The sequence below is a fragment of the Oncorhynchus kisutch genome, linkage group LG24 (assembly GCF_002021735.2).
Source record: "Oncorhynchus kisutch isolate 150728-3 linkage group LG24, Okis_V2, whole genome shotgun sequence".
Lineage (NCBI taxonomy): Eukaryota > Metazoa > Chordata > Actinopteri > Salmoniformes > Salmonidae > Oncorhynchus > Oncorhynchus kisutch.
In genome coordinates, this window is record NC_034197.2 from 13,348,403 (window position 1) to 13,372,096 (window position 23,694).

Genomic DNA, 23,694 nt, shown 5'->3' on the forward strand with positions numbered 1-23,694 from the left:
GATTAATCACCCGGCCCCAGACCAGACTAATCACCTATCCCCAGACCAGACTAGTCACCTATCCCCAGACCAGACTAATCACCTATCCCCAGACCAGACTAATCACCTATCCCCAGACCAGACTAATCACCTATCCCCAGACCAGACTAGTCACCTATCCCCAGACCAGACTAGTCACCTATCCCCAGACCAGACTAGTCACCTATTCCCAGACCAGACTAGTCACCTATCCCCAGACCAGACTAGTCACCTATCCCCAGACGAGACTAGTCACCTAGCCCCAGACCAGACTAGTCACCCAGCCCCAGAACAGACTAGTCACCCAGCCCCAGAACAGACTAGTCACCCAGCCCCAGACCAGACTAGTCACCCAGCCCCAGACCAGACGAGTCACCCAGCCCCAGACCAGACGAGTCACCCAGCCCCAGACCAGACTAGTCACCCAGCCCCAGAACAGACTAGTCACCCAGCCCCAGACCAGACTAGTCACCCAGCCCCAGACCAGACTAGTCACCCAGCCCCAGAACAGACTAGTCACCCAGCCCCAGAACAGACTAGTCACCCAGCCCCAGAACAGACTAGTCACCCAGCCCCAGAACAGACTAGTCACCCAGCCCCAGAACAGACTAGTCACCCAGCCCCAGAACAGACTAGTCACCCAGCCCCAGAACAGACTAGTCACCCAGCCCCAGAACAGACTAGTCACCCAGCCCCAGACCAGACTAGTCACCCAGCCCCAGACCAGATTAATCACCCAGCCCCAGACCAGACTAGTCACCCAGCCCCAGACCAGACTAGTCACCCAGCCCCAGACCAGACTAGTCACCCAGCCCCAGACCAGACTAGTCACCCAGCCCCAGAACAGACTAGTCACCTAGCCCCAGAACAGACTAGTCACCCAGCCCCAGAACATACTAGTCACCCAGCCCCAGAACAGACTAGTCACCCAGCCCCAGAACAGACTAGTCACCCAGCCCCAGACCAGACTAGTCACCTAGCCCCAGAACAGACTAGTCACCCAGCCCCAGACCAGACTAGTCACCTAGCCCCAGAACAGACTAGTCACCCAGCCCCAGACCAGACTAGTCACCTAGCCCCAGAACAGACTAGTCACCCAGCCCCAGACCAGACTAGTCACCTAGCCCCAGAACAGACTAGTCACCTAGCCCCAGAACAGACTAGTCACCCAGCCCCAGAACAGACTAGTCACCCAGCCCCAGACCAGACTCGTCACCCAGCCCCAGAACAGACTCGTCACCCAGCCCCAGAACAGACTAGTCACCCAGCCCCAGACCAGACTAGTCACCTAGCCCCAGAACAAACTAGTCACCTAGCCCCAGAACAGACTAGTCACCTAGCCCCAGAACAGACTAGTCACCTAGCCCCAGAACAGACTAGTCACCCAGCCCCAGACCAGACTAGTCACCCAGCCCCAGACCAGACTAGTCACCCAGCCCCAGACCAGACTAGTCACCCAGCCCCAGACCAGACTAATCACCCAGCCCCAGAACAGACTAGTCACCCAGCCCCAGACCAGACTAGTCACCCAGCCCCAGACCAGACTAGTCACCCAGCCCCAGACCAGACTAGTCACCCAGCCCCAGACCAGACTAGTCACCCAGCCCCAGAACAGACTAGTCACCCAGCCCCATAACAGACTAGTCACCCAGCACCCAGAACAGACTAGTCACCCAGCCCCAGAACAGACTAGTCACCCAGCCCCAGAACAGACTAGTCACCCAGCCCCAGAACAGACTAGTCACCTAGCCCCAGAACAGACTAGTCACCCAGCCCCAGAACAGACTAGTCACCCAGCCCCAGAACAGACTAGTCACCCAGCCCCAGAACAGACTAGTCACCCAGCCCCAGACCAGACTAGTCACCTAGCCCCAGAACAGACTAGTCACCCAGCCCCAGAACAGACTAGTCACCCAGCCCCAGAACAGACTAGTCACCCAGCCCCAGACCAGACTAGTCACCTAGCCCCAGAACAGACTAGTCACCCAGCCCCAGAACAGACTAGTCACCCAGCCCCAGAACAGACTAGTCACCCAGCCCCAGAACAGACTAGTCACCCAGCCCCAGACCAGACTAGTCACCTAGCCCCAGACCAGACTAGTCACCTATCCCCAGACCAGACTAATCACCTAGCCCCAGAACAGACTAGTCACCTATCCCCAGACCAGACTAGTCACCTATCCCCAGACCAGACTAGTCACCTATCCCCAGACCAGACTAGTCACCCAGCCCCAGACCAGACTAGTCACCCAGCCCCAGACCAGACTAGTCACCCAGCCCCAGAACAGACTAGTCACCCAGCCCCAGAACAGACTAGTCACCTAGCCCTAGACTTCCATATCATATGAACATGATTTATAGAGGAGGAAGCCCATGCATGGCGTTATGCCAAATAACCCCAGTGACCCCCCCCCCCCCCCCCCCCTCCTCCTCGCCCTGCAGTGTGTTATGGCTAGTCTGTTAATGACACGTCCTATCCTCACTGTCTCTGGTTACTACAATACTCCACAGGTCAACATACACACACGTGCACACACACACACAGTACGTTCAGCATATTCAATATAGAACATAATGGTATTTCACAAATGCAAACAATGAACATGACAGTGCAGCTTTGGTAATCTATCAAAGACCAGTGCGTCAAGGTTTTCTTCCAGAGGATGTACTAGTTTTCCTCTCCTTGAAGTGCACTGCATGGTGGGAAATAACACCTTAACTATTAGGCTATACGATATGGGTCATCATGATGCCTTATCAAAGTAAGGAGAGCTGTAGAAACACATCAATGGAACATCTTGTACTTTCTAAAGATATATATTTTTTTAAACAACAGCGTTTGTGTTAGCTAACATAGTGAATAGTGATTCAATAGTTTGTATTTACGTCACGTACGTTGCAGGGTATTATGGGTCTGATGGGGACAATGCTCTCTGTCTGTCCCTCTCTCCTTCCTACACAGTTCCTCTCTGTTTAGTGCACTACTCTCTCCTGCTGGACCACTGTGATGCCACATTACGGCCTATCTACAGACCTATTACAGAGACACATCCAGAGCCATTACATTACATTACCACTGTCTGCCTGTCTGAGACCCAGGGCAAAGCACCTGAAACAACCTGCCTGGCTCTGAAAGCACTGACCCTCTCTGTCACACTGTCACACTGTCACATGCACACAGACAGAGAAACACTCGCGCACGGACAGACACACACACAGCGAGAGACCGTACACGCACAATAAAGCTCTGTAATTTGATCAGAGGTGATAAAGCACCACAGAATCCAGTGTGTGGCTGGTTACTTAGAGGTAATAACGGCGCATGGGGCGAGGGAAGAGTCTGGCATCAGTCACATTGGACTTAGAGACAGAGCAGTGGAAAACACACACACACACACACACACACAAAATGTCCTCCTTCAGCTGAAGCCCTTTAGTTTATAAACTACAGTGCAGGGCAGCTAGCGGGCTTGTCTCTTCTCCTCTGTACTGGACAGCACTGGACACGGCCGTGTCTTAATTCGCTTTAGAGGGTAGCCCAGACCAACCATGTTTAGGTCTGCTGCTACAGACGGAGGAGGACACATTATCACAAGGAATTCACTTATTCATATCGCACAGGAACGAGTCAGGGGAGGGGGAGGGGGAGGGGGAGGGGGAGCAGCCAGAAGGAACTTGACTGGGAAATAAATAAATGAAGGAAATTAGTGGGTTCATTTAATGTGGGACTTAAGACAGAAGTAGGTCAAACGCACAGGGCAAAAAACCCAAACTGAGGCAGTGGGTTAACTAGCGTAGCTTAGCACATAATCTCATCAAACTGCCAAGTCCAAATCGACATGATGTGGAGCGTGGACTATCTGTAATTGTGGTTATCTATCCATGACAGGAATTCCTATTAAAAAAAACACTGGCATTTCCGGCACACTGGAATGCTACATACAACTCCAAAAAAGACATTTGCAACAATAAAAAGCTCTTGGAGAGAATTCAATCGGCATTTGAATAGAAGTCCCACTTGGTTTGACCATAAATAATAGAGCAGAGCAGTGAATGGAGCCTGCACTTAGCCTGGCAGTAGTAACTAGCCAGCTTGTGGCGGTCAGCGGAGCTTCACCTGGATGAATGACCTCAGGAGAGAGATCCATGCTTCTGTGCTGCTGCTGCTGGGGCAGGACTGGACCGGATTGGCAAGGGCTGGACTGAGTGCTGAAGTGCACATTCATGCCTTCCTGTTCCGGCCTGTTCCGTGTGAACATCATACAGGATGGATGGCTGGCTGGCTGGCTGGCTGGTTGGTTGAATGGCTGGCTGAATGGCTGGCTGGGACAGGATGTAGCCCTCTCGCTCTGTCACTCTGCTACTGCCATATGCTTATCATAACAACAATCAGATCAGTTACTATATATATATATTTTTTTTTTCATTACAGCCTTACCATGTAGAGGAAAATCTCAGTAAAATCTTCATAACGTATGACTAGTCTGCAAATTGCGCAACAGGGTGACCCCAATCATGGGGCCATGACATTCCCACATGCACTACATATCTCTGAACACATTCATTACACATGTGATATTACAGTTTCCACCTGCACCGGAGTCGGATGGGGCTGGGGAAAGGTGGTGGATATTACAGTCCCACCTGCAGACCAGGGAGGGGGGTTTGAGGGGGGGGTAGCTTGTGGTGAGGAAAACAGTGGGGGAATGACAGTGTGACCTACAAAAAGCCCAGTGAGGAAAAATAGCATGTCGCCGGGAACAGTAGCAAAGCCCTGGCTGCGTTACTCATTTTGCTCTGAAGGTTGAGCGTAATACTGAGCCTCGGGAGCAGGAGAGAAGGGGTCTGAGCAATATTACACCCCCTTGAGATGAAACACGAACGCTGGGAAATGGAACAGAACCCTGATGGGATGATTCTCTGGTCCTGCAGAGAGTCAGAGACACCTGAACACAGGAAGAGAATTAGACCAGTGTGTAAATCTATTGGACTCCCATTTCAGACATTTTCGAGGGGCCTTGAACACTGCAGTCCAGACTGCAGACCTGCAGACTATTGTAAGACCATGTTGTGTTCCCCCACCACTCCTCCTCCTCCGTCTTAGTCATTACACCTGTTGGAACTCTTCGCCAGGGCCAGAGCTCTCTCCCTTTGCTGAGCCCGAGCCAGTCAAACCTCCCTAAGCTAGTTAGAGGGTGGTGGAGGAGGACAGGGGCATCTAGAATGACCCTGGCTGACAGGGTTTCCCTGGGTCTGTCTCAGAGGCTAGATGAGAGGGGCCACACTATAGGTCCTTGAATCCTCCCCAGAAATACTGAACGCTTTGTGTATAAACCTTGGGCAATTGAGGAGCCCCTCCTAAAAGGCGAAACATTTTCTTTCCGGGGAGCTATATTTCTGGCTATGGTCACCTAGTGGAGAAACGTTATATAATGAAATTATGTCATCATTGTAATCGAGTCTTCAGGGAGAAGAGAGGCATTGAAATTCCGAACAGAGTTGTGTTAAATCCAATGCAACATGTGAATGGCATAGTAATTCCTGGTAGGCTGAACAGTCCGAGCAGCACGCAATACAATCCACTGCTACTTTGCCACCATGGCCTTTTTTGCCTTTACCTCCCTTCTCACCTCATTTGCTCACATTGTATATAGACTTGTTTATACTGTATTATTGACTGTATGTTTGTTTTACTCCATGTGTAACTCTGTGTCGTTGTATCTGTCGAACTGCTTTGCTTTATCTTGGCCAGGTCGCAATTGTAAATGAGAACTTGTTCTCAACTTGCCTACCTGGTTAAATAAAGGTAAAATCAGGATGAAGTTCCTTGCTCAAGGGCACAACGGCAGGCAACAGCATTTAGGATTTGATACCAGCAACCCTCCGGTTGCCAGCTCACTACCCGCCTGATTTTTCCTGCTGGACCCGGGATTCAAACTGGCAACCCTTTGGTTGCTGGCAGCACAACCACCATAGTAGCTAGTAGCTAGACAACAAGCTCCAGTACCACATCTAATCTTTTGTTAGCCCCAGCAGAAGAGGAGAGGGAGGGGGGGGGGGGGACTTGTGGCTGATATTGGCCATTACAGTGGAGTCTGGGCCAAACAAAACCATGCTGCCTGCCCTGCTACCCTACACAGAATATCCAGCAGTTAAACACAACATAGAATCATACAACCACAGCAGAAAACGGCGATAAAAGGAAAGAGAAGACGGCGATAAAAATCAATTTGTTTCTTACCCTGGAGAAATGGCAAGGAATGAAGAGAAAACCTCCCATTCAGCATTTAATCAGTAACACAAATATGAGCAGCCAGCCAGCCTAGTTGAGCAGTCAGCAGAGCCAGACTAACATTCAGCACAACACTAATTAGTAGTAGGGTGCTTCAGTCTGACTACTCGTCTAGTGAACGGAGAGGGTCTGGACTGAGTAGGATCCGTGTCTGTCTCTGTCCAGTAGCCTACTGCTACCCCTATAATGGCTGCTCTGTCGTGCCAAAGTGTGGCCCAGTGTGCCATGAGAATGGTACAAGACTTATCATGCCCTTGTAAGTCAAGACTTCCCAGGATACTTCTAATACAACACATAATACACCCTCCCTCCCTCCCTACCTCCTCTCCCTCCCTCCACCCCGTACAGCTTCCTTCCTCTTCCTGTCTGACTCAAAGTCACGAGGAACAATCCCAGATCCAGACCTAACAATCCCAGATCCCAGACCTCTCTCGGCCCTGCTCCGCTCCGGCCCCCCCCCCCCTCTCTGTTTTCCTACCAGCCGTGTTTTTCCACAGGCTGCGGATGCTGTCTGTCATCGAGAGGTTGAATTAGCTCACACAGAACTTCTCTGAGCCCAACTTAGTCTGCCCTGGGGCTACAGTTAGTCAGGTCCTGTAGGATAAACAGACTACTGACTCTAAAGGCCCCGTTGAAAGCCCTTGGAAGTAGGGCTGGCCACAGACTTTTTTGCACTATTGGTTAGAGCCTGTAAGTAAGCATTTCACTGTACACCTGTTGTATTCGGCGCGCATGACAAATAAACATTGATGTGATTTGACTCCCCTCTCAAAGTCTCAAAGGATGAATAGACACATGCACACAGAATAGACACATGCACACAGAACTCCCAAGTACTTCAATGGCCATTTTCATTGTCGCTCATACATTACACATGCAAGTGGGCTGTGCAATATGGCCAAAATATCATGGCAAGATATTTTTCTCATTTTTGACAGTATGACGGTATTTGACAGTAGTCCTATTTGTAGAACACTGAATACGACTGGTACTTGACCAATGGTTGCCACCCTTCATTAATAAAAGTACTATGGTATACCATAGTATAAATACTATATTATTCACTGTAGTGTTTTTGGAGACTGTCGTGTTAACTTGAGTGTACTGTAGTATTAACTATAGTATAAATACTGTAGTAAAATAAAAGTATAGTAATTCATGTAGTGTTTTTGGCAGATTGATGTATACTGTAGTATTTACTGTAGTGTTTTTGCAGACTGTACTATGCTGTAGTATTTACTGTAGTGTTTTTGCAGACTGTACTATGCTGTAGTGTTTTTGGCAGATTGATGTATACTGTAGTATTTACTGTAGTGTTTTTGCAGACTGTACTATGCTGTAGTATTTACTGTAGTGTTTTTGCAGACTGTACTATGCTGTAGTATTTACTGTAGTGTTTTTGCAGACTGTACTATGCTGTAGTATTTACTGTAGTGTTTTTGCAGACTGTACTATGCTGTAGTATTTACTGTAGTGTTTTTGCAGACTGTACTATGCTGTAGTATTTACTGTAGTGTTTTTGCAGACTGTACTATGCTGTAGTATTTACTGTAGTGTTTTTGCAGACTGTACTATGCTGTAGTATTTACTGTAGTGTTTTTGCAGACTGTACTATGCTGTAGTATTTACTGTAGTGTTTTTGCAGACTGTACTATGCTGTAGTATTTACTGTAGTGTTTTTGCAGACTGTACTATGCTGTAGTATTTACTGTAGTGTTTTTGCAGACATAGGAAATCTACTGCAAACATACTAAAAGAGCACATTTTCCATAACCTGTAGATAGGTAGGACTGGGGTTTGAACTGATAGTGCAGAGCTCCGTCTCCTAGCTATTATCTGTAGGGACCACAATATATGGTCTATAATTGCATGTAGGTTTCTCACTTATGGGTGGCACAAATGATGATGTGATACGGGGGAGGGGAATGGGCGGGGTATATGCAAATTGAATACTGTAAAATTTGCTCAAGTTAAAAAAGTGTAGTGTTTTTGCTGACTGTAGTGTGTTTGCGGACATTACTCTAGTCATTTACCACAGTGTTTCTTTGGTGGATAATACAGTAGTATACTATAATATTCTATAGTAAGTACTACACATGATTGAGGGATACTACAGTGTGTAGTATAGTATTCTACAGTATACTACAGTTTACTATAGAGTTCTATAGTAAGCACTGTAGTATTCTATAGTATACTGTAGTATTTATTTATGTGTGCATTTGCATAGTTATTTGTTCAATTCCAGCATTCACTCCAATTTCTTCATTTCCTGTACTACTTTCATCATTAGGACTGGGGTCCGAACTGATAGTTATAGAAAGTCAAGTAAAAATCCAAACCGGTCCGTGAATGAATACCGGTATAGTTTTTTTTTTTACAGTTTTACCACCCATCCCTGGGTAATCTAAATGCCTCTTGTTCTAACACAGCTGCCTGTTGCCAGTCTGTTACAGCCCATCTGGAAGCTGCTGAAGGTTAATGGGGATTGGTTTGTCAATCACACCAGCTTGCTAACACCCTCACAACCATCCCTAAATACCTCTATTCAGTCGTTTGCAATACAGAAGGGGACATTAAATTGAAGAACGGAGCACATGATTGCAAACTTTACGCTAATAAGCCAACTCTGTCCCTCCTTCCTGTCCCTGGAAACTTTACGCTAATAAGCCACCCCTGTCCCTCCTTCCTGTCCCTGGAAACTTCACGCTAATAAGCCAACCCTATCCCTCCTTCCTGTCCCTGGAAACTTTACGCTAATAAGCCAACCCTGTCCCTCCTTCCTGTCCCTGGAAACTTCACGCTAATAAGCCACCCCTGTCCCTCCTTCCTGTCCCTGGAAACGTCATGCTAATAAGCCAACCCTGTCCCTCCTTCCTGTCCCTGGAAACTTCATGCTAATAAGCCAACCCTGTCCCTCCTTCCTGTCCCTGGAAACTTTACGCTAATAAGCCAACCCTGTCCCTCCTTCCTGTCCCTGGAAACTTCACGCTAATAAGCCAACTCTGTCCCTCCTTCCTGTCCCTGGAAACTTCATGCTAATAAGCCAACTCTGTCCCTCCTTCCTGTCCCTGGAAACTTCACGCTAATAAGCCAACCCTGTCCCTCCTTCCTGTCCCTGGAAACTTTACGCTAATAAGCCAACTCTGTCACTCCTTCCTGTCCCTGGGTTCAGAGCGACCTATGGCTGGCAGTGTCAGGGTTGTGTAAAGAGAAAGGGGTCTATTTACCTTGACGCAGTGTTACATGTAAAGGCGTTGAAGCCAGACTGCATTTAGAGTATTTCACAACTGGAACCATTCAAGCTGCTAGTCCTTTGTGCAGATAGAACAGATTAGCAGACACAGTAACATACCATGGTGGAAGAGCAAACAAAGAAACTGTATCCTTTATCAGTCCCTTCAACGGTTGTGGAGACGGGCTGCCACAGGATTAAAGGGGTTTGCTGTGTGGTGAAGAGGCATGCCTGTGTGTGTGTGTGTGTGTGTGTGTGTGTGTGTGTGTGTGTGTGTGTGTGTGTGGTGTGTGAGTGCGCTTTAAACCTATTCACACAGTGATTGAAACACTGGCCAATCGACAGCCCCTCCCCTTTAACTTGTGCAGTACAAAGTCTCTACACGGAGTGTACAAAACATTATGAACACCTGCTCTTTCTATGACATAGACTGACCAGGTGAAAGCTATGATCCCTTATTGATGTCAATTCGATCGGTGTAGCTGAAGGGGAGGAGACAGGCTAAAGAAGGATTTTTAAGCCTTGAGACAATTGAGACATGGATTGTGCTTCTACACCTGCATTGCTTGCTGCTTGGGGTTTTAGGCTGGGTTTCTGTACAGCACTTTGAGATATCAGCTGATGTACGAAGGGCTATATAAATACATTTGATTTTGATTTGATTTGATTGTATATCTGCGCCATTCAAATTGTGAATGGGCAACACAAAATATTTATGTGCCTTTGAACGGGGTGCGGTAGTAGGTACCAGGTGCACTGATTTGTGTCAAGAACTGCAACGCTGCTGGGTTTTTCACGCTCAACCGTTTCCCGTGTATATCAAGAAAGGTGCAACACCCAAAGGACATCAAGCCAACTTGACACAACTGTGGGAAGAATTTGACTCAACGTGGGCCATCATCCCTGCGGAACCCTTTCAACTCCTTGTAGAGTCCATTCTCTGACGAATTGAGTCTGTTCTAAAGGCAAAAGGAGGACAGGGGGGTGCAACTCAATATTAGGAAGATGTTCCTTAATATTTTGTACACTCAGTGTATTTAACAGAGGAGAACCAACACAGCGGTTTGGCTGCCAAATGACAGCCAACAGAAGAACGAATGGTGACATCTGACAGCATCTTACAGCTACACAGACACGTCTACTTCGACTGGCATCCCTCAACCTAACCCGCTCTTACTCACTTGTTCTCACTCCTGTACCCACGCAAACAGACAACAGAGAACAGAGGGAGGCAGCATAAGGAGGGGGAAGAGAGGGAGGAGGAAGAGGAGAAAGAGGAGGAGGAGAAAGAGGCGGAGGAGGAGAAGGACGACGAGGAGGAGAAGGAGGCGGTGGAGGAGGAGAAAGAGGCGGAGGAGGAGAAGGAGGACGAGGAGGAGAAGGAGGCGGCGGAGAAAGAGGAGGGGGAGGAGGAGAAAGATGAGGCGGAGGAGGAGAAAGAGGAGGCAGAGGAGGAGAAAGAGGAGGCGGAGGAGGAGAAAGAGGAGGCGGAGGAGGAGAAAGAGGAGGCGGAGGAGGAGAAAGAGGAGGCGGAAGAGGAGAAAGAAGAGGCGGAGGAGGAGAAGGAGTCGGAGGAGGCGGAGAAGGAGAAAGAGGAGGCGGAAGAGGAGAAAGAGGATACGGAGGAGAAGGAGGAGGCAGAGAAAGAGGAGGCGGAGGAGGAGAGGGAGGAGGCGGAGGAGGAGAAAGAGGAGGCGGAGGAGGAGAAAGAGGAGGCAGAAGAGGAGAAAGAGGATGCGGAGAAGGGGGAGGCGGAAGAGGAGAAGGGGGAGGCGGAGGAGGAGAAAGATGAGGCGGAGGAGGAGAAAGAGGAGGCGGAGGAGGAGAAAGATGAGGCGGAGGAGGAGAAAGATGAGGCGGAGGAGGAGAAAGAGGAGGCGGAGGAGGAGAAAGAAGAGGCGGAGGAGGAGAAAGAAGAGGCGGAGGAGGAGAAAGACGAGATGGAGGAGGAGAAAGAGGAGGGGGGCTGAAGCTGTAAGCTGTTAATTGTCAGCTTTGAGAAAACGGAGCATAATTGTGTGCGCAAAAGAACACAGGGAATGAATGCTTAATTCTCTTGATCAGCAATGACACTGTCAAGCATACTGCATTTTGCTTAATAGAACAAACCCTCATCAATGATACATGGAACAATAGCAACGCATGATTAATGAAAATAAAACATGGATCTTAGGACTTGAAAAACAGAAGATAGCAAACATTTACGTTCAATGTTGTGTTCATGTAAATTTGAATTATGATAATATCTCTAACGTAATTGGATGCAAATTAATCTCACCTATTCCCCTCTGTCAACACAATGTTCTGATGTTAAACAAATGGAAAAATATAAAGCACTCTCATAAAAGATCACAAGTAGTACTTTGACTGCCTGTAGAGGCAGCGGCCAAAAAAGCATTAAAAATACAGTTCTTACAAGCTTCCCAAAGCTTTCAGTAATGAGATTTTTTTCTGTCAAAACAGCAGCAGTACTTGGTCTCTCTCCTCCGGTGTATTAAACCAGATAGAGAACATTAAGGACCTGGCACACACTCCGTCCTCTGCAATGGCAACGCTTGGGCCCGTATTCATAAAGCGTCTCAGAGTAGGAGAGTTGATTCAGGATCCGCCCTGTCCTTTTCATTTGAATCTAAAAGGCAAAACTGATCCTAGACCAGCACTCCTACTCTAAGATGCTTTAAGAACCCGTCAAAGATCCCATCCCCTCACCTTCTGTGTAGGGCTTTCTCAATCGAAATTGCAATATTGACATTGGCAATATCCATATCGCAAGAGGCTACATTTCAAGTGTAATAAGGGTCCCCTGGGAAACTCTGACCGACACTTTGGTTCCTGTCACAACAACTTTTACTATACCTGTCTTTTTCACTAGTTATCATGCCAAACGACCCCAACCACAGAATCGTAATTTGAATTTAATGTCTATGATTCCAACAGTTCACCCATGTGTAAAATCGCAATCGCAACATTTGGTTAACAAAATGGCTATTTGATTATTTGCCCATATCGTGCAGCCCTACTTCTGTGTGTCAGGCTTTAAATGGCATTAGGTCACAAATCCCAAACTGTTGCAGATTAAGACATGAAACATGAGCAGATAGATATTCATTCACGGCTTTCAAGTACAAACCTGCCCGTCCCCGCTCCTTCTCCTCTCCCTCCCTTCCTACCGCCTTCTTTTTCTTCAGGCAGCAGCTCTGTGCTTCAGAGCAGTCATATTTAATCAACATCTTCATGGACAACACAGAGGATCTCCTCTCCTCACCCGCCAGTCTCGGCGCTGTCACACTACGCTCCACGCACCACGCAGGATAATTCTCTTAGATCCCCTAATTCTACCCGTCATTCACCTTAAATGCTACAGAAAAGAAACACCGTTGCTTGACCCACATTGCTGTTGATCAGTGAATTACCCATGATGTCACTATTTGATTATTTATTTTGCGCGGCGGTTGTAATTTAAGACCTTGGAGGCGCTTATGTTGGTAATAACTGTGTCTCTTTTCGCGCCTCGAACATGCAAGGCTGTCCGCGCGGAGATGCGTCTGTCATGTCTCCCGTTTCACTGGTTGTGGCGCTTTTGTGGCAGTGCAGATGCTGCTTCATGGAGCTCATACAGACAGTTTCCCAGAGAGGAGGGAACAAGTGAGGGAGGTAAAAGTGGAAAAACAAAACTTCCAGCTGATGGATTCATCTTGATAAACGATCACGCGTGGAAAAACGGGAACAAATTGCTGCATTTTAAAAACGATAGTGTTTGTTTACTTTACTACCCAAATCACAATGGCTATTTGCTTGATATCATTTGACGCGATGGCTGACAAGAACGGAGGACAAAACAACATGCATTGTCGATTGTTCACCCTTCAATGCCCAACACATTTCCACACAGCTGGGGGTGAATTCCAAAGCCTTGTCCTGAAAGGTCAGAGGCAGATTAAAATCAATAACAACAGCTGCTAGAACAACATAAAATCAAACTTTCCGCTATACATTTGGCTATATGTCAAGTCTACCATCTTCCCACACTCAACCTACTCATAATATAATGTGACAACCCACTGGGCACAGGTCAACGTCTATTGGTTCAATGTAGTTTCATTGAAATGGTGTGGAAACAACGTTGATTCAACCAGTGTGTGCCCAGTGGGAAGATGCCTTCTTAAAAAAGCCCTTTTCATCCCATCTCTGGCTCCCACTGCCCTGCACATATACAGGTCACATGTGGGTCAGTCATGTATTTATGCATCAACATTATGTAGCTAGCCGCCCCAAGGAAGACTGAATTCATTTCCCTTGGCCTGAGCACTCTGAGGCCTCCTGGGCCAAAATAAAGAGTCTGGAGGCAGACAGAGATATAGAAATATGAGGGAACAGGTCTTAGCCAAGCTCTTAACAACACATCCCGATACCTTTTCCATTCCTTCAGACTGTTGTGGCATCACTCGGGCTCCCGAGTGGCGCAGCGGTCCATGGCACTGCATCTCTGTGCAAGAGGCGTCACCACAGTTCCTGCTTCCAATCCAGGCTGTATCACATCTGGCTGTGATTGGGAGTTTCATTGGGCGGCGCACAATTGGCCCAGCGTCGTCTGGGTTTGGCCGGGGTAGGCCGTCATTGGAAACAAGAATTTGTTCTTAACTGACTTGCCTAGTTAAATAAAGGTTAAATTTTAAAAAATGACCCAGTGTTGAAGGCTTAAGAATGGACCCTCCATATATTTAAAGGAGGGTGTGCAATCGTCAGTGACTTGCCTGCCCTTATGTGATTGTCTGTCCAAAGTCGACTTTCACACAAACCCGACATCACAGGGAGAAGGGTAGCCCAGATAGGATGGGTTTCAGGGTTTTCAGTTTGAAGTTTCGAGGTCTTTCATCACTGCTTTGGTTGGATTTGTTATGGTCAGCATAGTGGAAAGAAAGTGTTTATTTGGAAGTGAGAGAGAAAACAGGGAAGTTTTTTTGGAAAGGGAGGTTTCTGGTTTGAGGTATTCTGTTCGCTATCTCTTCCCCGGAATTCATTTTGGAGCCTTATCTCCTCTGGTTTTCTGAGCTGAAGGCAGAGGATGTGTTAAGGCGTCTCTGGCGGGGAAGAGGAGCTATCCACAAAGATAAGGCCAGGGCTGACTTGAAAATTGTAACAAAGCAGACAGACAGCTTGGATGCAGGTGGCTACATGTCACGGTGCTCCAGAGATCCAACAGGACCATGCCAGGGTAACACACTACGGAATACTCATCCCCATAACACTCCTCCTTTCCTCGCTATTCTGATTAACAATTGTGCAAAATAATAAGATAATGCAAATCAGTGGAGGCTGGTGAAGGGAGAACAGCTTATATGGCACTGATGCAAATGCATAAAGTGTATGAATTGTAAGCTACATTTCCAAGAGAGGAAGAATAAAGCTTAAGTCAATGTACTTACTTACAAATTACACATAGCTTTTTGAACTGGATGAAAAAGAGCTAATGGAGAGCGGTAATACACTGCTGCTTCAGGTTGTAATTGGTCTGCTTGTAATTGGACAGCCGTCAGAACAGTGAAGAGTAGAGACAAAGCTGCCGTTGGCTTAGAACTCCTTTCTCACAGCACATGAGCAGACTAGACAAGCCAAAGCAATGCCGCTCGTTGCCGCCACTGTGTGTGGTAACCATGGTGACGGTGGCAGGGACAGGCTAGGGCGTCCGTCCACATCACCAGGGGGCGTTGTTTACCCAATCTGCCCACTGTGCCCAGTGCCCACTCCGGAGCCCTGTCCCCCCCCCCCCCACACACACACACGGGCACGTACTGGTTGTGACCCAAATGGCACCCTATTCCTTATATCGTGCACTGCTTTTGTCCAGAGCCTATAGAGCCTGGTCAAAAGTAGTGCTACATAGGGAATAGGGTGCCATTTGGGATGCAGACACCATCGTCTGTGTGCTACGGACAGCTGCCCATTGGCATCTGTACTGTGCCCCCTCCCTCCCTGACTGCCTCTCACCCACTCTCTCCCTTTTGTTGCTCACTTATTGTCAACTTCCAAACTAAACAAAAAAGCACATCCTCCCATGACACGAGCTAATTGATTATTGATGCTTCCAGGCCGAAACTGACTTACATTCAACCCGGACTGAAAGGGAAAGCGCAGAGACAGAGACAATGCATTCAGTGCTTTCATGAAACTGAAAAAGTCAAAAGCATTTGAATGTAAAGCTGAAGGTCTTTTTCCCCCTTTGATTGGGCTGTTGTGCCGCCTTGGGAACAGTCTCTCGGCACAACAAATAGTGGCGGCGTGAGGTGGAGGAACAGCCTGAGCTTTTTGTTCAAGAAACACAAACAACCCAAATGTCAATTTCAGCCCTTTCTTGAATAATCAAAGCAACCCTCATAGCTAATGAGGTAGTGTTTGGCTTTCTACTGGATCTGACAGACTGACAGGCTGCCTGTGACTTACAGCCACTGTGAAGTTAACCACCAAACAAACAGGCCGACGTTATTCTGGAGGTCCTGGTTTCATGATTGCTGTTCTTATCTCCGGCATTGGGGTAACTGTGTTACAGCAGGTAAAATATAGCATGGCTTGTGACAGGAGGGATCAGATAAACAGTGAGATTGGGTCTGGGCAGAGACATGTGGAGATGGTGGTGAATGCCTAAAGAGCCTGGTGTGTGACTGAGGGAGAGAGAGGGGGACTGATGTATTGAGTGTGGCGGACAGATTGAGGCACTAAAGAAAGGCAGGGGAGAGCGATCCTGTCCCATGCAAATGTGTCATGAAGGCAATTCCATTAACATCTTAATAAAGACTGCCCGGGCCCTGGAGAGAGAGCTGGGCTCCTGGGTCTGGATTGACTGCCATAGGGCCAAGCAGCACCTCACACATTGGAGGCTCTAAGTCGCTGTTGCCACTGCAGCAACAAGGGAGCATTTCTCCAATGTTACGCCAATGTCGCTTTGTGAGGGCGTTACGCTTCCCAAAGGACTGGCTTAAATGCAAACGCTCTACTCTAACATGCTCCACTAAATTACCTTTTTTTTCTTTTCTCCCCTACTTTCATTTACTGTCCATTTCTCCATCTGCTGGATTCAGTAGTTGGACAAAAGGCTTTGTTTCAGCAAGCTGGCAGGCCTTTGGGACTGGGAGAGGAGAGGTGAGGGCATAGTGGGGTTCAGGATTAGCCTCCACGCCGTCAATAGACGGGATGCATGGTGAGGTCTGGGCCCAGACCATTCATTATGATCTAAATGGCTAAACTGATCCTAAATCAGTACTCCTATTCTAAGACTATTTGTGAATACGTGCCCTGGACACATTCTCCTGGCAGAAAGAGGGAGAACATTAATGGTTGTTCCCCATTCGGCCCTCTGCAGAGACAGAGAGACTGGCTGGAGCCTTCTTCTCAACTGCTCTGTCTGAGTCCAACCCTCTAACACATCAACCTCTAGGGCCATTTTCTCCGTTTTCCTGTCTTATGATCAACTTGGGCAAATCAATTCATTTTCAATAGATTTAGTTGATTCCATACTAAGTTGAATTCCGTTTTATTGTCTGAATCCCGGGATTCCTTCCGCATTCGCGTTTTGCAGATATTATAAGGCCCTACAACACCCACTGCAGTGCCACTGTCAGCAGCGTTCTGACAGACATGGGGAAACAATCTCTCTCAACACAATATCACACACACGGCAGCTAAGAGGCAAAAACCACCCACCTCGGACTCACGGACTGAAGCAGCACTTTCAGTCTTTGGAGTGCTCCTGCAGCAGCACTTCTGCAATCTCATGATGCATTTGAGGTGGTGTGAATCTATTGGAAAAATGTAACGCAGATCCGGAGTATTGATTTTCACCCCCTGTGCTATGTGCTGATCATACCAGATCCAGATGCTATTTACCAATGTCGAGGCGGTAGCGGGGACAGGCTAGGGCGTCCGGCCAACGCTTCAGTAAGCCACGACAAGGCTACGCGGACACAACCACTCAACATGATGGAAGCGACCGCAGCGTGACTTACGGGGTAGCCCTGGATATAGAGACATATAAAGGCACTTTTCAAATGCATTACAAGGTAAGGTCTTACAAGGTAAAGTTACATTTGTTGAGATTGTACAGTAAATGGCCTTCCTTGATCAAACATTCAAACCACCAGTGTGCAGTACAAATGTTGCGCTCTACCTTACATTAAGTTGTAACTTTGGTTGTATGCTTTCAGTACATACACTGACAGAAGAATAGCAAAAAAGATCTTCACAATGAGTTGTGTATAATAGTTCATTCTGTTCATATCTGTGACTAGGCTGATGGATGAAAAGAAACAGTGGAAACCTCCTCTCCCAAAGCAAGGCTGTGAAAAGCATCTGAACTCTCCCACGCTGACACAACCCATCTGGAGCTGACTACTGTCTACCCTCGACTCCTAAGTCCTCTGGGATCAAGATGGCCAACAGAAGCTTAGCTACACTACATGACCAAAAGTATGTGGATTCAATGGAACTAAGGGGCCTAGCCAAAATCATGAAAAGTAGGCCTCAGACCATTATTCCTCCTCCACCAAACTTTACAGTTGGCACTATGCATTGGGGCAGGTAGCGTTCTCCTGGCATCAGCCAAACCCAGATTTGTCTGTCGGACTGCCAGATGGTGAGGCGTGATTCATCACTCCAGAAAATGAGTTTCCACTGCTCCAGATTCCAATGCCTATGAGCTTTACACCACTCCATCCGACGCTTGGCCTTGTGCATGGTGAGCTTAGGTTTGTGTGCATGGAAACCCATTTAATGAATCTCCTGACAAATATTTATTGTGCTGATGTTGCTTGCTGAGGCAGTTTAGAACTAGTTGGTGAATGTTGCAACCGAGGACAGACGATTTTTACGCACTGCCCTTTAGCACTCAGCGTTCCCATTCTGTGAACTTGTGTGGCCTACCACTTCGCGGCTGAGGCATTGTTTCTCCAAGACATTTCCACTTCACAATAACAGCACTTACAGTTGACTTGGGCAGTTCTAGCAGGGCATTCTTTTGACAAACTGATTTGTTGGAAAGGTGGCATCCTATGTCGGTGCCACGTTGAAAGTCACTGAGTTCTTCAGTAAGGCCAGTCTACTGACAATGTTTGTCTGTGGAGATTGCGATTTTATACAACTGTCAGCAACGGGTGAGGCTGAAATAATGTACCTCTAAATAAGCTGTTGCTGAAGGTAATGCTTGAAAGAAGTGCATAGCTGGCAGATAATACAATCCTGTTGTTTCCAAGCAGAGTTAGAGTTAGGGTTGGGAGGAACTGCAAGTCTGAAAGCTCAGGGAGCTGAGTGCTATGGCTGAGGAACCCGTCTTGGAACAGCATGAGGAGAGAGATAGTTCTGCTTACCACCATACCGCAACCACTTTCCAACTAAACGTTCTCCCTGGCTACACCCCACTTGATCAATGTCACGGACGATTCAAATCTCTCTTATGTCAATCTTCACATGGATACACTCTCACTTTCTCTCTCTCCCTCACAAACACGCACATGCACGCACGCACGCACACACGCACACACACACACACACACACACGTACACACAGGCACATAACATGGCCGACTGAGTGGAGTGTGTGTGGGTCAGAGAGATAGAGATCTCTGTTGTGACAGCTGGACAGTTGAGAGGTTCAGATAAACATCCCGGTGAGGGGGAGACCAATTGCTTTAAAACAAACAAACAGGGTGAGTAGCCTACACTCCAGCAGAGACGATGTGGAGACCTATATCTATCTGCAAGGAACGAGTCAGTGAACACTCAGCAGCCAGCCCGCAAGGCATTGAGATGTGTGTGTAGGCAAGTGTGTGTGTGTGTGTTTGTGTGTATGTGGGGGCGGGGGGAGCCTAGCCTGCTGTAGAATACCCAGTCGCTGAACGCGTTTGCACTGTTCACTCATTAAGAAATAGGTCAAGGATTCCGCCTGCATGCCTAGCAACTTGTCAAAAACTCTCAAGCTAAACAGGGAAGGGCGAGTCTGGCTGCCTGGGGCGATGTGCGCTGCATGCTGGTTGCTGGTGACACAGCACGTACACAAAACACAGAGAAGACTGTCTTTGTATCTCGGTCACCACCCCTATCATTCTCATTATATAATAAAGTACAATGCACTAGAATGTGTATTAGGTCCTGACTGCTGATGGCATCGGGGAAAGGCTTTGACCAGATCTTGCCCTGGACAGAAACATGTCTGCTTGATGGGCACAGACGTTTAAAGAGCAGAGCTGGGACAATAAACCGAAAATGATCGCCGCCGACTATACCGACCACTTATCATGGGAATTTTGCTGACATGGTTCATTACGATAGGTAGCCTATACTAGAGAAATGTAAAGTTTGAAATCAAATAAATGGGCTAATATGGGTGATTGTTAATTCAGACAATTTAACGCAATATGTCTTTTTATCAATTTCACCCAGCTCTACAAAAGCGTCATTGTCGGGGTCGACAGGGGACGCTCTTGAGCAGTAGTGTCATCCTGACGAAGAGTCCCATCATCACGAGGAAGGAGACTTGTGGAAGGGGGTCCAGGGTTTACATTATCATCCAGCCCTACCCTTCATACGGTACGGGATGCTGCCTCAGTGGTCGGGAGCTTCTGAAGAGGAAGAAGACAATGACTACCAGTCATGTAAAAGGAGCACTGTACTTAATCAACACAGCATTCGTACTCAATGTCTGTACTCGTACACCAGCCAGCCCAACATAATACCAAATCAGTCCGTCCATCAACTAATATACCCAGCAGCCGCAGAATGCTTTCAGGGGGTCTAATGAGATGCATCATTTACCCTTCCTAAAATAAAGCTGTTGAAAGTTGAAAGAGGCGAACAACTCATCCTGAAGCACATAAGACCTCCCGGTTACCTCGCAGGAAACAGTCATGTACTAAACTGACTGGCATAAGCAAATCAATAGGACTGAGATCAGCACTGTCACATAAATCCTTCCTGTTCTGACCAGCTTAATACAATCCAATCAAAATGCTGGAACACACGTTGAGCGAAAGGAGAAAGGGGAACGGGGGCAATGGAGAGTGCTCATTTTGGCTCCAGCCAGCCAGTTTGATGTGAAGGAATATTCTTTGAGCTTTATTTGTGTAGTTAACCTTATTGATTAAAGAGTGTGTGATGTTGAGGTTCTCAACAGCTCAGCTTGCCCACTCCTGCCTCTCTTCAAAGAGACTGCTTGAAAGTGCTACATTGAGCAGAATGGAATTTTAATTTACTCTGCTTCTTGTGGAGGTGGATTGTATAGAGTTCGTGTACAGTTGTGTAGCAAAAAGGGGAACAAGTCTGACTAAACGAGTGTCTTGAGGAAATCATGTAGTTATACGGTGAGTGCCCAACTGCCCAGACAGACCGGTAATGCTATAACCACTCCAGACTATCAGTGCTTGTGTTTTCTCTTCAGATTGGAGTTAATTAGGTGAGTATAATCAGCGTGTGATAATCAGAGCAAGGCTGCGTGTAGTGGTTTGTTCTTCCAAGGCTGCAATTTCCATCCTGGTGGCTGTTTCTGGGGTCAAACGGATGTTATACTTTGAGAAGAATATTACAATAATGTCACGCTTTAGACAAAACCTGATTTTACCAAGAAGAAACTAGGTTTGATTGCATGGTCACAACGATTAATATGCTCTCTGTCAATTATGGGCAGATGCAAGTTATTATCATGCAAATGTAAGGCAATTTTCTACTTAAGACAACATTTATTTTCCTTTAGAGTCACCCTTATGAGCGCTTCCCGAGTGCTGTGTGAGTGTGTATGTGTGTGTGTGTGTGTGTGTGTGTGTGTGTGTGTGTGTGTGTGTGTGTGTGTGTGTGTGTGTGTGTGTGTGTGTGTGTGTGTGTGTGTGTGTGTGTGTGTGTGTGTGTGTTTGTGATGGAAATTTAAGATTTGTGGGTGCATCTGCTGTTCCAGAGCTTCGACAGATGAAAAGTCTAGAGTTGAGCAGGAATTCTAAATTATAGCCAGTTGGCAACAATGAATCTGAATTTAGCTGCTTTCAAGGCTTGGGGGTTAACGGCGGCTGTTATTCTGTCTTGCGGCATACCACATTGTAATAGGAACGATAATAGGAATAGGAACCTAGCTAAATCAAAAGCGTTATATAACATATTGAGAAGTATGAGGGATGGATAAGAGAGTAATCTGTGTTGGAGAGTACATTTAACTGTTATTCCAAACCCCTGACCTGGGTAAGACCTGGGTAACGCAGTGAAGAACAGAAATGAGTTACATGCTGCAAAAAAGTCACATTCATTCTAACATGTTGGATTGTAGATTATTATGAGGTACAAGACTTCAAGCGCTCACTACATCAAGCCTAATCTAAATCCACTGTAATGGAAATGGTTCTCTTCGCCCTACTCTTACCCCTAATAGCGGGTTCAGAGTCAAGGTCAGCATGGAGAGCTGATGCTAGGCTATCTGTCTGTTGATTACAAATATTGGAAGTAATTGAAAACTACTTTGGGATGATAGGCCGATAAAAATAACTCATCCGTTGACTAAATGATTAAATACCGCAGCTTAATGAAGGTCTTATAATATCAAACCAGAACAATGCAATGGGAATAGCCGATGATAATATCGATATATCAAACTCAATCAAATTAGTTTTATGAGCTGATGACAGCTGCATTCTGATTAAAAGTTGATCGTGAGGTGATAGAATAGCTGGTAATTAAAACCCAACACCTGACTGAACGGAACTGCGTAATTATGGGTTTACGCACCGAGGCAATGAGTCTATAGCCTATGCGTAAATTTGTCTAAACATTCATTGAAAAGTAACTGGTAGGCTACCATTGGAATAATAACAACACTGAAATTCCTTGCATGTTTGGGGTGGGCATTTTTTTCTCACACAATTATTTTTACCTTACCTATAGCCATAAAATGTAAATTGCCTTATTAACCTATTTTTCAAATAAATTCTCAACTACCACAATAAGGAATATACGGCTGGTTATTAGGCTACTTGTATATAGCTTAATATCCCACAAGTACCCTAATAAGCAGCCACAAACCCCTTTTTGTGGTAGCTGAGAATTGAGCTGAGAATTCTCTGGCATTATTGTGGCGGAATAGAGTAGCTACTGTTAGTTATTAAGCAGAACAGTGTTAATTAAGGCAAATGCACAAAATTGTGCTGTAGCTATCATCAGCTAACACATAGACATTTCAAACCAAACCGACACATTTTTTAAATAATGATAAACATAGGCTAATCGTTTTCACTCACCTTTCGGGTTTCAATGGAAGCTCCTGGTGCTGTTTTTGTTCTGATCACACAGCCAGTAATGAATTGTCTTCTCTTCCTTTAGGTGATGGAGTGTTGTAGCTACTTACATCCACGGGAAATGCTCCGAGTAGCCTACTACGGTAAAGTCTACAACGGCGTTCCTCAATGATGCTCAATCAATTTAGAGATTTTAGCCAAGGTCCATTCACTCCCAATCCCTAGAAAATTTCAGATACCCAATGTCGCCTCATTCATAGCCTAAAGATCCCCAAAAACCGATGCAAGGTTTCACCGGGCTGATATTAGCTACGAACACAATAATTAATCTATGAACATTCAGTGCGCGCAACTTCGTTTGCCCGTCTGTTTTTTTTCTTTTCTTTAAATGGTCGATTACAACAGAATGCCTATATGATACGGCGAATTCCTTTAGTTCACAGGATAATGTCCTCTACTATGACAGCCGCTGTAGCCTGGCTTGTCATCGTCCGGCGGGCTTTCTTCGGTTTGGGTAGCAACCTTGCCGCACAAATTTACACAGGCACTCTCGCTTTCTCATAGGGCTGTGCTAGACTGGCATGAGAAACTGTGGCGCTTACCGAACCCGGGAAGCATACAGTACAGTCTCATATGCACACCACAGCGTTTAAACCCAGCCCCCCTGTACACTTCGGCAACACGGGCTCATTTGCATGTTGCATGTGTTAACTGTTTCAGCGTGGTGCCTCCGAATGGCTTGGCCATATGTTCTGCTCAGTGTAATTTGCGACGATCAAATCAGCCTCCAGTGAATGTAAGAAGATAGGATAGATAACACAATAACGCCATTATCTTTTAGGATAAATTATTTCCCTTTCCTCTGATTCGATCTCCTGTATAGGTTATGGAAAATT

At 46.7% G+C, this 23,694-nt stretch overlaps 2 protein-coding genes across 2 annotated transcripts in view; both read right to left on the reverse strand.

Annotated features, from left to right (window-relative positions):
* Positions 1 to 23,425, reverse strand: part of LOC109869689 (plexin-A2) — a 306,452-nt gene extending 283,027 nt beyond the window's left edge. The window contains 1 exon segment of the mRNA XM_031803557.1: positions 22,802 to 23,425. The gene's annotated coding sequence lies outside the window, so the exon portion shown is untranslated.
* Positions 10,843 to 11,424, reverse strand: LOC116356874 (uncharacterized serine-rich protein C215.13-like; the record flags this gene model as incomplete). Its single annotated transcript, XM_031803558.1, has 1 exon — positions 10,843 to 11,424. A coding segment is annotated over one exon (582 nt), but the record flags the coding sequence as incomplete, so codon positions are not given.
* Positions 23,426 to 23,694: the final 269 nt, after the last annotated feature.